The 15,631-nt window shown below is 42.3% G+C and overlaps 2 protein-coding genes and 1 long non-coding RNA gene across 6 annotated transcripts in view; 1 reads left to right on the top strand and 2 right to left on the bottom strand.

The window, feature by feature from the left end:
• Positions 1–15,631, bottom strand: part of LOC147799773 (uncharacterized) — a 118,555-nt gene that overhangs the window by 92,510 nt on the left and 10,414 nt on the right. The window lies entirely within an intron of this gene.
• Positions 62–8,151, top strand: LOC110985069 (epidermal retinol dehydrogenase 2-like). Of its 3 annotated transcripts, none has more exons than XM_087133176.1 (8): positions 62–685; positions 1,429–1,592; positions 1,777–2,016; positions 2,652–2,791; positions 2,995–3,126; positions 5,100–5,344; positions 5,540–5,665; positions 5,998–8,151. In XM_087133176.1, exons 3-8 carry the CDS (start codon positions 1,839–1,841, stop codon positions 6,089–6,091), a joined length of 915 nt encoding a protein of 304 aa, XP_086989302.1. In that variant the 5' UTR covers positions 62–685; positions 1,429–1,592; positions 1,777–1,838; the 3' UTR covers positions 6,092–8,151. The 3 variants fall into 3 exon arrangements, with proteins under 3 accessions (XP_086989302.1, XP_086989303.1, XP_086989304.1); XM_087133177.1 differs by having other exon boundaries at positions 1,761–2,016; XM_087133178.1 differs by lacking the exon at positions 62–685 and adding an exon at positions 720–1,007 and having other exon boundaries at positions 1,445–1,592.
• On the bottom strand, positions 6,882–15,403 carry adrm1 (adhesion regulating molecule 1). 2 transcript variants are annotated; one of them, XM_022245790.2, is made up of 10 exons: positions 15,088–15,403; positions 11,724–11,840; positions 11,128–11,275; positions 10,856–10,933; positions 10,576–10,666; positions 10,257–10,468; positions 9,788–9,838; positions 9,346–9,506; positions 8,935–9,037; positions 6,882–8,326 (listed from the first exon to the last, which is right to left on the bottom strand). In XM_022245790.2, the coding sequence occupies exons 1-10, from the start codon at positions 15,289–15,291 to the stop codon at positions 8,223–8,225; spliced, it is 1,269 nt and encodes a 422-aa protein (XP_022101482.2). In that variant the 5' UTR covers positions 15,292–15,403; the 3' UTR covers positions 6,882–8,222. The 2 variants fall into 2 exon arrangements, with proteins under 2 accessions (XP_022101482.2, XP_022101484.2); XM_022245792.2 differs by having other exon boundaries at positions 9,346–9,503.

Below are 15,631 nucleotides of genomic sequence, written 5' to 3'. Positions count from 1 at the left end.
GGTCATGTCGATGGCATGAATGAGACGTCCTGGCCTGTGACATGTCACAGGCCAGGACGTCTCATTCATGCCATTAACATGATTAAGTAAAATAAACTGGATATGTTTACGTTTGCGGTCTCTATACATGTACATGTACATCATCGTTTTGAGTATGTGGGGTTCTGAAAAGAACCGGTGGAAAAATCCATGGTGCTTCAGCAAACATAACCAGTTTAATAGTGCTACCTCCTTCATGAAAAGCTTCAAATCTCATGATCTTCATCCCCTGATCTCCATTGGCATGATTGATGCTTCATCCGTTTTATTAGCAACTGACTGTTATTTTGTTAACCCTACAGTAAGCCCTATAATGCCACAAAAATATCAAGTAAGATGCAAAAACGCAAGATTTCACAGTGCTTAAATTTAGTACGAAAGCTTGAGGCCTACGGTCGAGGATGAGGCCTACATTCCAGGACTGATTTTGGAGATATCTGAGCTGAGACGAAGTCGACTCGGAGTACCATGCTTTGGCGCTCTAGCCTCTGCGTACAGCTGGCAAGCCGCGCGGCGTTGGGGCCGGCTAGCTAACAATTATAATCTTTACTTTCGATTCCGGCATGTGATGGTTTCACTTTAGAATTAGATGCTCGTACAAATCTAGCAATGTAGCATCATTATACATCACGTCTCAGCCTTCATGGTGAGATTTTTCTGCAGTTTCCTTTCAAAAAGTCAAATATATCTTGAGATTCAAGTGGACAAAATAAAGCCACATAGTATGGCTAGGCTTCGAGACACATTGGGAGGGGATTGTCGGGTAATAGTTCCATATACGGACAACACTTGTGCCTCTGACTCCGCGCGCTAGTTATTACCGCATGGGTGATTTTGTCACGGTCGTATATAAAAAAAAAACTGGACTTGCAACACCTTTGAAATAGAAGCCAACCAGCGGCCATTTTACCGAGCCGAAAACAAATGCACGGGTTGACTCGCGTCTATTGACGCCAGAGAGAACAAAGGTGGGCATTGCCGGGCAACTTTGTATTCTTTATATCTTATAGTCCAGATTTTTTCATATACGTCCGTGGATTTTGTACGAAGCTAGAAAGGCATTGTTCCTTTTGTGGATGAAAAAAAAGAGGCATTGTTTGCTCCTTTTTCCTTCCCACGATGCCTTTCTAGTACAAGGCTTATGAGACTTGTCTAATAAACCCTAGTGTTTTACTAGAGATGCCAGAGAATTTTCTAGCTAAAATTCATTTTGTAGGACATGTTAATTTTGTTATCACTTTCTGATGGCTGTCGTAGGCCCAACAGAGGAGGAACCTCTTTCTGAATTTTGCGCAAACGAAAGATTATAGTAATCTTATTTGATCCATGGAGCACGTTTGATCCATTTATATTTTACTGGTAGTTATATACATGTACTTCAAATTCCAGTTATCATAGCTGGTAGTGGTAGGCTGGGCAGTGCTATCATCCATTGCATGATAGGCCTACACGTAGGGACTGGAGCTGTGTATGCCTACGGTCAAAGTACAACTTGAAGTTGACTACGTGAAGCCTGAGTAACTTAAGCCTAACTCATCTTTTGTGGGACATAGGTAAGTGAAGATCAGTTACTTCAAATATGATGAATATCATTTGTTTAAAAGTATTTAAATACATTTAGGCTACTCCAGAAAGGGCTTGTTACTTCCCTCAGCCTCTGAGTAGTTCTGATTGCTACTTATTGTATGGTCGGTATGAGAACATTGTCATTTATTGTACAGGTATTTCATGCTGCAGAATTCATTGAAGAACATCTTGAATTGAACTGGTACTGACGTCCTCATAACATCATCTTCATCATGAAAATTGTCATTGATGTGCTATGGATGACCATCAAGGTCCTCACTCTGCTGGTGTGGTCTTGGATCAAGTGGCTACTGCCATCTCGTCCAAAGTCTCTAGATGGTGAGACGGTGCTGATGACAGGAGCCGGTAGTGGTATTGGACGGCTCATGGCTGTTAGGTTTGCTCTCAAAGGTATGACAGAATCCTAATCAGTGCAACCTTAACTTCAGTTTCCCTAGTTGAATTGTAATATCATCTCATTTAGCTGCAACAAATGTCCATTGTGAACTTCAGAATAGTATTAATAATAATTTATAGAGCGCAAATGCCATAATTATGTTCAAATGCTCTCACTAATTAAATAAATGTTACATTATGCAAGTAAAATACAATAAATAAATTAATAAAACACTTAGAACTTAATCAGCCCAGGGTGCAACTAGTTTCCTAAGGTAGCTCAAAATGAATATGTTTTTACTTGAATCTTAAAATGTGTCGGTGACAAAATTTGACGGATCGTCACTGGCAAAGAATATAAAGAGGGAGCTGCCGCACAGAAAGCCCACCGTCCAAAACTGTTGAATACCCTCCCCTTGGGATAATCTAATAACATAGTGTTGTTTGATCTCAATGAATAATTGGAATTTGCTTTGAGATAATGTGGTGCCAAGTTCTAACTATAGCACATTCGTCATATTGAACCACATCTTCAGTGATCAGTTTCTAGAATTATATCTGAAAGCTTTTTCTTAAGGAAGTAACTTCAGAACTTTTCCCGTCTGGACAGTGCGTTATTGAAATGTGAGCTTGTCATGGCATGATTTCAGGGTGTAACTTGGTTTTGTGGGACATCAATCAGAAAGGCAATGAGGAGACGGCCAAAATGATCAAGGAGGCGGGAGGAAATGCCCATGCCTACACAGTAGATGTCTCCAAGATGGCGGCAGTCAGTCAAGCTGCAGCTAAGGTCAGTCCAAGAAAGTGGGCAGCGCACATATCTTTTTTGCCTGCTTGAAGTAGGATGTATAGAGAAGGGGTGTTTTTTCCGTGGAAAGGGTATTTTGAGAATTTGTGTGACATAGGAAGTTTGGTAGTTGTTGATTTGAAAGTGGTTGTTCTTTGTTACTTGGTATTGCATGATAGCTTTCATGTCTTGTTTTCCTTCTACAGGTCAAGCAGGATGTTGGTGAAGTGTCCATTCTCGTCAACAATGCTGGCATTGTCACTGGTCGCACTCTCTTGGACTTGACTGAACAAGAATGGACAAGAACAATGGCCATAAACTCAATGGCACATGTCTGGGTCAGTGTGGACTAGAACAATGGCTATAAACTCAATGGCACATGTCTGGGTCAGTATGGACTAGAAAAATGGCCATAAACTCAATGGCACATGCCTGGGTCAGTGTGGACTAGAGCAATGGCTATAAACTCAATGGCACATGTCTGGGTCAGTATGGACTAGAAAAATGGCCATAAACTCAATGGCACATGCCTGGGTCAGTATGGACTAGAACAATGGCCATAAACTCAATGGAACATGCCTGGGTCAGTATGGACTAGAACAATGGCCATAAACTCAATGGCACATGTCCGGGTCAGTGTGGACAAGAACAATGGCCATAAACTCAATGGCACATGTCTGGGTCAGTATGGACTAGAAAAATGGCCATAAACTCAATGGCACATGTCTGGGTCAGTATGGACTAGAAAAATGGCTATAAACTCAATGGCACATGTCTGGGTCAGTATGGACTAGAACAATGGCCATAAACTCAATGGCACATGCCTGGGTCAGTATGGACTAGAGCAATGGCTATAAACTCAATGGCACATGTCTGGGTCAGTATGGACTAGAACAATGGCTATAAACTCAATGGCACATGTCTGGGTCAGTGTGGACTAGAACAATGGCTATAAACTCAATGGCACATGTCTGGGTCAGTATGGACTAGAAAAATGGCTATAAACTCAATGGCACATGTCTGGGTCAGTATGGACTAGAACAATGGCCATAAACTCAATGGCACATGTCAGGGTCAGTGTGGACTAGAACAATGGCCATAAACTCAATGGCACATGTCCGGGTCAGTGTGGACAAGAACAATGGCCATAAACTCAATGGCACATGTCTGGGTCAGTGTGGACAAGAACAATGGCCATAAACTCAATGGCACATGTCTGGGTCAGTATGGACTAGAAAAATGGCTATAAACTCAATGGCACATGTCTGGGTCAGTATGGACTAGAACAATGGCCATAAACTCAATGGCACATGTCAGGGTCAGTGTGGACTAGAACAATGGCCATAAACTCAATGGCACATGTCTGGGTCAGTGTGGACAAGAACAATGGCCATAAACTCAATGGCACATGTCTGGGTCAGTATGGACTAGAAAAATGGCTATAAACTCAATGGCACATGTCTGGGTCAGTATGGACTAGAAAAATGGCTATAAACTCAATGGCACATGTCTGGGTCAGTATGGACTAGAACAATGGCCATAAACTCAATGGCACATGTCCGGGTCAGTGTGGACAAGAACAATGGCCATAAACTCAATGGCACATGTCTGGGTCAGTGTGGACAAGAACAATGGCCATAAACTCAATGGCACATGTCTGGGTCAGTATGGACTAGAAAAATGGCTATAAACTCAATGGCACATGTCTGGGTCAGTATGGACTAGAACAATGGCCATAAACTCAATGGCACATGTCAGGGTCAGTGTGGACTAGAACAATGGCCATAAACTCAATGGCACATGTCTGGGTCAGTGTGGACAAGAACAATGGCCATAAACTCAATGGCACATGTCTGGGTCAGTATGGACTAGAAAAATGGCTATAAACTCAATGGCACATGTCTGGGTCAGTATGGACTAGAAAAATGGCTATAAACTCAATGGCACATGTCTGGGTCAGTATGGACTAGAACAATGGCCATAAACTCAATGGCACATGTCTGGGTCAGTGTGGACAAGAACAATGGCCATAAACTCAATGGCACATGTCTGGGTCAGTGTGGACAAGAACAATGGCCATAAACTCAATGGCACATGTCAGGGTCAGTGTCATATTGTTACTTCAGGCTGAACAACAGTGCACATCTGTGAATTTGGGTCAGAAATGGTATAATTGTTTGTTTTACTCATGTTTTTCATGTAAATATTTGATATTTTGATTTGTTCTGTTAATGATTAATTATTAATATGTTTTGGATGTTCTGAGAAAAAAATACGTCTGAAATTAACCATGAGAACTTTTCCAATCCAGACTCTTAAAGCTTTTCTGCCGGATATGATCAAATGCAACCATGGCCATGTAGTGACCATAGCCAGCATCATGGCCTACGTTGGTCTGCCCAAGATGGCCGATTACTGTGCAAGCAAAGCAGCTGCAAAGGGAATCCATGAATCCGTGGAGAGAGAGGTTCTGGTGGCTGGAGCTGACAAAGTCAAGTTCACCATCGTTAATCCGTACCTCATCCACACAGGCATGTTCTCCGGTGTGGCTATTAAGTGAGTTCAACCTCTTGCAGACATTAAAGATGCATTCCTGCTTCCGACCAATATCCACATAAGAAAGGAGATGCATATGTATGAGTAAGGGTTATAAATTTCATTCCTGTACGCCAGATCTGTAGGGCATGATTTCAGATGGACAGTTCTTCAGGGAGAATAGGATTTGGAAGTATTCTTGTTCCTTTTTGACAGCCATGACATCTTGTTGCAAGGCCTTGCTCCAGAGTATGTTGCCGATCGGATCTTGCATGCTGTGCAGACCAATCAGCAGGCACTATTCATGCCGCGAACCATGTACCTGCTTATCAACCTGAAGTCGTAAGTGCTTACAGCAATATTGGTTTTTGATAAGCCACAACCTCACACACATGGGATTTTCTTGTCTTCACAAGGCTTTAAGTCGTCATAAGGCTGGCCTTAAAGTAGTCAAGATGTTTCTTTTTGATGTCCTAACAAGACTGGTTCTCAAGTCCTCACATAACTGACTTTCAAGTTCTCTAACCCTTGTGCCCAAGTCCTTGTGTGCAGGGTAAGATTCATCAAGTTACACTTGATGTCCAAGGTTTCGCTTGTTGAGGTCCAAGTCCAAGTTACCAAATCTGCCATGTCAAACAAATCCAACTTGGGAGTTTCTGTTTTTATCATTTCAGTTGGCTTCCTGACAACTCCTTTATTGTCATTGAGAAGTTCTTCAACGTGTGGAAATCTATGGACAAGTTCATTGGCAGAAACAAGACCAAGTGAATAACACAGAATCATGTTGCCTTGTGCTAAGTAAATGAAACAGTTCATTTAATCTTGATATCTGGTATTTAAGTATTTATCCAGTGTGCTTAACTAAAGTTAAAATTTAATTGTAATCAGCACTAATTGTCCAAAAGAATTCAGTGTGTCTATATTTAATGGGAATATGCACCTTGTCATTGTTGGTTGGTAGCATTTGATAAAATTTAGCCCTTCACTGAGTCGATGTTTGAGGACCATTTTCTCAAGGTTTTTCAAGAGAAAATATTTCTAAGCACACAAGTTGTCAGCTGCCTTTGGTATCTACTCTGCCACTGGCAATTCCAATCTTCCCAATCCATCATGGAGGCTAGTGGGTTTGTTGTCTCTATCTCAGCAACCCAATTTAAGAAAGGGATGTAACTTGTTCCCTGCCCACCGCCCTCTTCCTTCCCAGCTTGGCCCCATCAACTTGCTGGTCGCTCTGGGATGCTGATGGTAGTGCCCTGCCAACCCCACCCACATCTTGTCTCGAGCAATTGGCCGTGGGTTAGCTTCCCATGCCAAACACTTACAAGTTTTCTCAGAACTCTCAGAAGGCAATGACTGGTGGTTGTAAACAACATGGGTGTAGTGAAATCATGGTGTTAAATACATGTACACAAAATTAAATTATTCTAAAATGTTATCTCGATTAGTTAGCCTTGTCAGGGTTTACTATTTGAAAATAGTTAACTTATTTTGGTTTTGTTTTTTCATTTTATTAAAATCTGCAATCATGAACAACAGTGCAATGAATGAAGTGCAAATGTTTTGTGTTTTCAAACAAAGATCAGTATTTTAATGCCTCATGTACATTTTCCTAAAGGAAATCTCTGCTGGTGTTTCTTGACTAAAACAATAAGTTCCAGGAAAGGTTCCAGATAAGGCTTTAAAGCCACCCCCCAAGAGACATGAACTACAAGGCCGCTAAACTCGTGCTGGGCTGAATATTCAGAGTTCAAAGGTTCAAATCCCACTCGCTGCTCTATTTTTCTCTGGTTCTAATGTTGTGGCTGTCTGTCTTCTTTAAGCAAAGAAATCATTTGAAACAGTATGTTTTCAAATGTCAAGCTACATGATAAAGGACCTACAAAGAAACATCACTACTCTCAACCTCTTGAAAATTGGAAGGTATAGTCGACTCTTGTTGTAAAGAAGACTTTTGTAGCCAAATATTGTTGTAGAGAACAGATTTTGAGAATCCTACTTTCTTGAATGCTTACACTTTCCTTTGTGTTTCCACTTCTCTTATAACAAAGTCCTGGTTATAACAAAGAAATCTGTCTAGTCCCTGCAACTTTGTTATTACAAGAGCCGACTGTAATTACATTTAAGGGTAATGCTGAAAGAACCGGGGTGGGTGGTATGCTCAACATTTTCTCCAGTATTGTGGCAGTGCATGCGTTTCACTCACCGAGCCTTTCAATAACAGTCGTTTGGGCACCAATTCTGTAAACATGCTGTTCGTGTGCAACGTGCATTGCTCGGAGACAGGCCAGCAAAAAATCCATACTTTTCCTTTTGACGTGTCGCAAGCCGACAAAATGAGGCCATGAACTTCAAATGATTATATTAAACATCAAAATCCTATGTCATATTAAATTGAAAGCCTTTATATGTATGCTAAGTTTCAGAATTATCAGGCATGTCACATCTGAGATGGTTGAGCAATCCAAGCTCTTTAAGGGTTAAAACAGTATTTATTTCCAAAGTTTGTTTCTAAACTTGCCCACTGACAAAATCATATTGCTATTTCTGTAGCAAAATATGAAACAATTTGTCAAAGCATAACTTTTGCTGTTAAAAGAAACAACATGCATAATTCACCGGAAGATTTCGAAAAAAAGTTGAAGTGAAAAAAAGGCCAAAGCAATTTAACTTTGTGTAAGCTTATTAACTCACATTTTTCCTTCTGTAACTCTGTTAAAATATTTTTCAAAGTTCTCTGTATTACACAGTGGATCCATAGAACTCTTGGTGCTCCATTTGTAACCAATGCACGACTATTAAAGTTTTAAATTCTACCGCTGTGAATATAATATTGTGTCTTATGCATATTTTGAAGAAGTCTAAGATGAGGACGGTTCTGGAGACAATTCTTGGGATGTTGTTAGTCAAGGTGCATTCCTTCTTCATCATCTCCTGGTTTATCCTCTTTCTTGGCTTTGTCTCCTCCTGTCATTTTCTGGAGAGCTTCACCAAATGCCTCCAAGTCTGTGTCAGGTAACAGGTGACAGAAATAAACAGCAGGTTTTGATTTTTTGTGGGTTGATACCAGGGGTGATTTTTTTTGGGGGGGGGACGGGGTCATGCCCAGGAGCCAGAGAAGATGTTTTTTAAAAGTAATGAGAAAAAGGCAATGTTTTGATTCATTACAATTTCTTTCCTTTCCAACAGTTTGTAAAAACCCCGGAATGTAACCTCACCTTTCAGAAAGGCCATAAAAGGTTACATGAAAATATTTCCACATTTCTGACTCCATCCCCCGAAAACAATTTTGAGCACCTCCCTGAAAACTTGGTTATGTATGTGCCCTTGGTGCATTCATGTACTTGGAAAGCTTGAGTAAGTTTTGCTGAACAATTGGGATAGTGGGTGAGAAGAAAATATCATTCACTGGTGGTGTGGGGGGGGGGCTGTATTGAAAGGAGGGGGGGCAAAGCTGGATCAATGTGTATTGGATGCAAAAGAAAAAAATATTAGAAACTCCCATGTCACTAGTTAGATCTGATGCCCCAGCTCAAGTTACTGACTACAAGACGGAGCTTTCCAAAGACTTTAGAAAAGATCTTTCAGTCAGCGGCTGTGATATGCCTACTCACCCCCCTTGTTGGCTGCCTCGGTGGCCTCTGGACCCAACCCAAACTGTCCCATCAATGGTCCCAGCTGACCAGACTGGAAGGCGGCAGTAAACATGTTCAGGGCCTGAGGAAGGAAAAAAGAGATTTTGGAGACCCAGCCAGAAGAGGATGCCTGCAGAACTTTTTGGCTCCAAAAAAGGGCTCCACAGAACAAAAAGATTACACCCCGATGACGTTATATCCTTAGTAAGTTGAAGTGCATGTGGTATGTTTACACTTTACAGAAAAATTAATGAGGGTCACTCCGAGTACAACACAGCTTGTCTGTAAGAAAAACTATTAGAAAACAAAATCAAACCATAACTGCACCAATAACGAGTATAAAAACATTGCTGTAACAGCAGAACGACCAATCAGCGACAACTTGCTAACCTGTTTGAACTGAGGAGACTGCAGAGTAAGTCGCAACTGCTCCGGGTCCTTGGGCAAGGACTCTCCCTCAGGCAAGAATGGAATCAACTTCTGCTGTAACTCAGGCTTGGCCAGGATTGGTGCCATGGCCTCAGAGGTCAAGACCTTGCTCAAGTCTACTGCTGTGATGGTGAGTGGATGAGGACAGGAAAACAATCACTGAATAAAGTCTTTTGTGGAAACTATCTTTGTTTTATCAAAGCCAAGTTGTTACACTTCTCTTGGATTTTAAGACAAGTGGAACTTTCAGGTTACACCCACAAATCACATTAAGCCTTATCATGGCCTTTGACCTCACCAGTGTGTCTTTCCTTAGGACTTTCCAAAGTTTGACGAAGGAGGAAACAGGTTTGACACGAATACTGAGTACTTTAATAAACCATTTCTTAGATTTTGCACTGACCAGGTTGTTGGGCTGGTGCCTCTGCCTTGGCTGCCCCAGAAGGATTTGGAACTAGAATCAGAGAGAGGAAGAATTATGACAAGGCTACTATCAAAACATGCATGTACTTTTACACACTACGTTTCATAAACTGCGTTAAGTCATCTACAGAACCTGTGCTATTTGTGGGAGTAATATTCAACATAAGCACTGCTTCTAAATAGCCACTGTCTGTACTTTCTGTCCAGGGTATTTGGGATATTATGAAGTGCACAACATGAAGAGTGCACTGCTACCCTCACTTTCAGTCATTATTTCATAATTTAAGTCTGACCTTCCAACGGAAGGTCAATATTTGGAAGGTCAATGGTGCTTGGGGTCTTATAAGATGACCACTAGTGCACGGATGCCCTCAATGCCAATCCATATTGTTTACATTTTACATCCCCAACTTTTCACCAAAAGGTCACTATTCTTGGCCAGCACTTACTATTCATGGTGCTGAGAATACTCTGCAAATCACTCAGTTGAATGGCCGGATTTTGCTGCGTTGCCGTCGTAGCAGCAGCAGTAGTTGAAGGGGTCACAGTGCTGGTGGTGCTGGCTTGTGGTTGGGTAGTGGTGGTTGCTGGGCGAGGCTGGCTACTGTTGGACGTGGTTTCCTGGGCATGGACAGCTGGGGTAGACTGTGCACGAGATGGCCTAAAGACATGAACAGAAACAATGAATATCGTTAAACTTGGATCGAGCAGTGCCAAATCCTATGTGCATTGAGGTTAGTGGAAGCTAGAACTAAACCACCGACTTACGCAGCAGATGATGACGATTGGGAGCTAGATGGACGGCCAGCTCCAATCAAGCCACCAAGACCTCCAAGTCCACCCATACCTCCCATGCCACCTACAAAACAACAGGACAACTGAATAGGTGAACCAAACAAAGAAAAGAGGGGCAAACCATCAAGAAAGCAACCTGCAATTCTGTTTGTTTAACCAACTATTTTGTTTTACTTTTACGATGGACACAGTTCAAGATTTGAAGAATGCTTCAAGAACAGGTTGACCTTTGACCCTGCACTGTCATACTGACCTAAGCTGCCGCTGTTCAGTAGCTGCATCAATTGTTGTTGGTCCATGTTGCCAAGGACATTCTGTAAACCACCCTCACCTGAAAACAGAAGGCCAATGCAATGGATATCACAATTATTTCCGTAGAATGTGTGCCTGCTTGTCAATTCATCACTGGTGGTTTAAAAATGTAAGTTTGTGACCAAATCTATCTGACAAAATGGGTCTAGTAATGGCAATAATGACAATCTTTCTCGGCTACTATATGCCTTATAAACCAATGGAATCTCTTACCTAGGGAAGCTCCTAGTCCTGCCAACTCTGGGGGCAGGCCCCCAGCACCTGATCGTCCCCCTCCCCCACTAGAACCTGGGGCTGGGGGGTTGTTCAACATCTCATTCACTTTCTTGCAGTGCTCATCATCTTTGTCTTTCTTAGGTTCCTGGAAAATGATAACTTCAAAGATTTAGGAATAATGGTTTTCACAGTAAGAAACTAGGTTAAAAAAAATAGCACCTCCTCGAATTAATTGCTGGTTGATTAAGTACATGTGTGATCAAAAACATAAAGGTAATAATTGATTTTTTCCATTGTTTCATGACAAAGTCGAAACGGAAAGGCTGTTAAACTTGATAGAAAAGGGAGAAATTGCACAATTTGGAAAGGGCTTTGTTTCTTAACCCCTTCACGCCAGGATTCTTTTGACTGCGACTGCTGGGCTGCGGTATGCCCAGTATACAAAGCCTTGTCCATCAGCAGGCCCACATTGAAACCACAGGTGCATGATGTTAGAGTGTGTGTGTGCACTTTGCACTAATCCTCACACAAAGCCACAGCTGTCGACGTCTCTCGGAGCGAAGGGGTTAAGTGACATTTGAGGATAATCCTACCTGCATCCAAAAGAAGAACTTCCTAGAGGAGGACTTGAACTTGAGGATGTAGACACGCCCTGTAGTGCATTGTGGGACAGATTTGAATTCGCAGTCGTCAGGAAAGATGATCAGGTCCTAGAACAAATGACAAGAACACTGTGACTGAGATCTGAAGCTCAGCTTACTGGTATTCATTCCTAGCTCTGATGTGGCAGACAGCTTCATTATACCATGACAGCCAGCCATTGCATTTATACATGTACATGTACACGTTGGCCTGTTACAACTGCTCCAACCGTGTCCACGACACAGCAGGGCATGTTATCTGGAGGAATTGGATTTAAAATAGCACAATTACAAGGAAATACAATAGGGTAGTTAGAAGTTTTAATAGGTTTTTTAAACAAGTTTGGATGTTGTGGTTGGTGTGACTTACAAGTACTTGCTGTTTGACTGTTTTCCCCTGATTTAGTTCTCTTCCCTCCCCTAGCCTGCTTATTTCTTTTAGGAATCCCTCCTCCTATGCTCGTTCCCTTTTATGTCACTTTTAGCATCAAGTCACACTCACAATAATCCATCGTTCTTCTTTGCCCTTCTTCACAAGAACTGTTGCTTTCCAACCTAAGTTGGGGCATGCCCAACTGTATTTGAACACAGTTGGGGCAGTCGCTCAAATGGGGGAAAGACTTCCAACCAATTAGCAGATAAAGTGAGTGCAATATTACGTAACCCTACGCATCTCCTTTTTCACTGTTATAGGTTTAACCGCTCTGGTTTTCATCTATGTGTACCAAGAACAAACCCCTCCTGCTTCAATCAATCGTTCATTCCTAACTCAATTCATAGGTACAATTCCGTGGTCAAACGATCATTTTTAGTGGTTTCGTTTTATTATGTATCATATTCTAACATCTAATGTAGAAATATTCTCAAGTATTATATATTTGTTTTTATGTGACTCTGTATAAGTTTTCTTCTTTTAGTGTCTTGGTATTTTTGTTAATATCTGAGTGTTTTTGTGTGGTTTAATGTTTTTATATCTTGCCCGGCGGAGAACGATTTTCTGTATTTCAAAATGCAGACAGAATAAATATAATAAATGAATGAATGGCCATCTAGCTGAAAGCCAGTCTGAGTAACTTGAACTAGATACGAATCGCATCTTTTAACATTTCGACATAGTCGACGATAGTAGAGTCCAAGTACCCTTCATACACTGTAGGCTTTCCCTTCAAATAATTGATTTCACTCAAAATAGCTTGAACACTGTCATACCCGAGATCAAAATCCTCAGAATTCACCTCCAAAACAGTCCTGATATGGTCTAATGTACCCACCTTAGGATTTAGTGGGAATCAGAGATTCCAATCATGTTGGTAAGGTTTAGTCACATAGGAGAAGAAAGGAGAAATTTCCTGTTCAAGCTGGAAACGCTCTTGCCAACCAAACTTAAAGTTGCCATTCTCTTCATGTAGTGATTCAAACCATGAGTTTACCCTAACCCCCCAAGGGTTGCTGGCCCTAACCCCCAAGGGTTGCTGGCCCTAACCCCCAAGGGTTGCTGGCCCTAACCCCCAAGGGTTGCTGGCCCTAACCCCCAAGGGTTGCTGGCCCTAACCTTCCCCAAGGGTTGCTGGCCCTAACCTTCCCCAAGGGTTGCTGGCCCTAACCTTCCCCAAGGGTTGCTGGCCCTAACCTTCCCCAAGGGTTGCTGGCCCTAACCCCCAAGGGTTGCTGGCCCTAACCCCCAAGGGTTGCTGGCCCTAACCCCCAAGGGTTGCTGGCCCTAACCTTCCCCAAGGGTTGCTGGCCCGAACCTTCCCCAAGGGTTGCTGGCCCTAACCCCCAAGGGTTGCTGGCCCTAACCCCCAAGGGTTGCTGGCCCTAACCTTCCCCATTCACACAAAGTTAAACACCCATGTGGGACTTTGTGCACAGAGGCTGTTGGACTTTGTTTTTCTGAGGTATGCCAAACCCAATGCATAAGCCAGCTGTTATGGGCCCACCAGACCTATTCCCACAGAATGAAACACTTTACTACTGTTTACTTCTGTGTGGTTGGGGAAGGTTAGGGTTAATATACCTGAAGATGAAGTCACAACAAGCCTGCCGAGTGGACCATTAATAATAAGCATGCGATGTCTACACCTGCTTGCCAACAACTGTTTTCTGAGCAGCACAACATTTGGTAGCTTTGAATACACAGATCTGTACACCTGATGCTGCAGTGCTCGGGAAATAGATGCCAGTATGCGTGTGCAGACAGTGTATGCTTATTGCAAATGGTCCGCTCGGCCGGCTTGTCATAACATCATACAGTTGGAATTGATACACGTAAAAAGATTGTGACTTCAAACTCAGCCAACAAGAACATTTCTGATTTGAATGGCAAATTCCTCTTTCCTTTCCATACCTGTATGTGAGCAAACCTAATACCACCATAACTGCAATTACCAATTCCCACCAGTGAATGCTGAAGTGGGTACACTGGAGTTTAAGGACGGTTTAAGTGCTGTGCGTGTGTCGAGCATAAACGGTCAGATTTTGACAGATTTTGAAGTCGGAAATACATGTATCACTTAAAGCCCAAAAAGTTTTCCTTTGGCGTTTAAGAAAGCCAGTAAGTGGTGAAAAAGGTATGTTTGGTGAGTCTTTGGAATTTTTGAGAACTGTTGTCACCGTACTCTATGTACAAGCGTGGAGCGTTGGTATGACGATCCCGTCCAAAATCATACAAAGAGGAATACTAACGCTCTACTCAGTAGAGCTAGTCATGACAGTAGCACTGCAGTGACATTTATTTTAGGATTTTTCAGACCAGTCTCACACTCAGTCACTGGTTATTTGTTGAACCGCATCCCTATGAAATTCATTTCTTGCAGTAAAGTACAACTATAGTTAGGCCGAGTTCGGGCGGCTTGTTAGCGTATGTTCACGAATGCCGGGAACAAACAACCGGTTATTGCTGGTAGTTAGTGACAAGCAACATGCAACATGGCAGCGTCCATGTAGGCTACGTTATTCGAGAGTTAATGTTTGGATGGGCTGAATTCTTTTCGATATAAGCAGGAACATTCATTTCTGTGTTACGGAAAATAATTAATGTTAATTTTGCAAACTTCCCATTGTCTACATGGTCTATGGCTTTGGAAACCATCTCTCTACTTTTTGCAGCTGTTCAAAAATCAAAATCTCGTGAGTTTTTCCGAGTGTTCCAGTAAAACTCTAACGAGGAGGTGGTGTGTGATCCTGTTCCGAGAACAGTGTTCTTGAGTCGTGTTCCCGCCCTTTGAACGCGAGAACAAGAAACCCATATCAAGAAAAGGCCGCCCGAACTCGGCCTTTATGTCTACTCTCTTCCGTTTTACTTTTGTTTTCTTACATCCTCAACGACGCCTGAACCTCGGTCCTTCCAACAGAAATGCATCAACGAGTCGTCGGATTGGTGCACGTACAAGAGCCCCTTTCGCTTGTCCGGAGTCACTGTTGTGCCTTTCAACTGCATTTTTCCAGCACGAAACTCCACTAAATTCTTGCCACTTGAGCGGCTCCCAGCAGCAGCGCTCCCAAACAGAGCACCAGACATTTTAGGGCTTAGAAAACCGGCTTCTCAAAAGGGAAACTTTAACTCCGAACTTTGTAAGGAATGTCATGCAAGTACTCCACGCACGATCGTTACACTGCAAAAACATACAGTGGTCTTCGATTGTAGCGCCCTCTTAAATTTAAGAGGGCGCTACAATCGAAGACCACAGCAGTCTAGTATATAGTCGAGTCAGCAGCCAAGGGGTATAAAACTTATTCAAGTGAGAATTTGTGGCCAGCTCATTAGCATTAAAAGTACCCCCCAGTATCTTTTGAAAAAGGAGATTGCTTGGCCCCGAAAATGAATGGTGAGATTGTGTAAATCCTTGCCAGGATCAACT

Source organism: Acanthaster planci, linkage group LG02 (assembly GCF_054643075.1).
Source record: "Acanthaster planci isolate LZ-2023a linkage group LG02, COTS_SCS, whole genome shotgun sequence".
Classification (NCBI taxonomy): Eukaryota; Metazoa; Echinodermata; class Asteroidea; order Valvatida; family Acanthasteridae; genus Acanthaster; species Acanthaster planci.
The sequence above is the reverse complement of the archived record's forward strand: the minus strand, read 5'-3'. Positions and strand labels throughout refer to the sequence as shown.

Coding starts and splice junctions, on each gene's coding strand:
- LOC110985069 (XM_087133176.1), top strand. CDS start 1,839: ATGAAAATTGTCATTGATGTGCTATGGATGACCATCAAGGTCCTCACT. Junction 3,127..5,099: donor ACTCAATGGCACATGTCTGG/GTCAGTGTGGAC, acceptor TTTCCAATCCAG/ACTCTTAAAGCTTTTCTGCC. Junction 5,666..5,997: donor CTGCTTATCAACCTGAAGTC/GTAAGTGCTTAC, acceptor TTATCATTTCAG/TTGGCTTCCTGACAACTCCT.
- adrm1 (XM_022245790.2), bottom strand. CDS start 15,291: ATGTCTGGTGCTCTGTTTGGGAGCGCTGCTGCTGGGAGCCGCTCAAGT. Junction 10,469..10,575: donor CAATCGTCATCATCTGCTGC/GTAAGTCGGTGG, acceptor TCATGTCTTTAG/GCCATCTCGTGCACAGTCTA. Junction 9,038..9,345: donor AGTCTCCTCAGTTCAAACAG/GTTAGCAAGTTG, acceptor TTCCTTCCTCAG/GCCCTGAACATGTTTACTGC.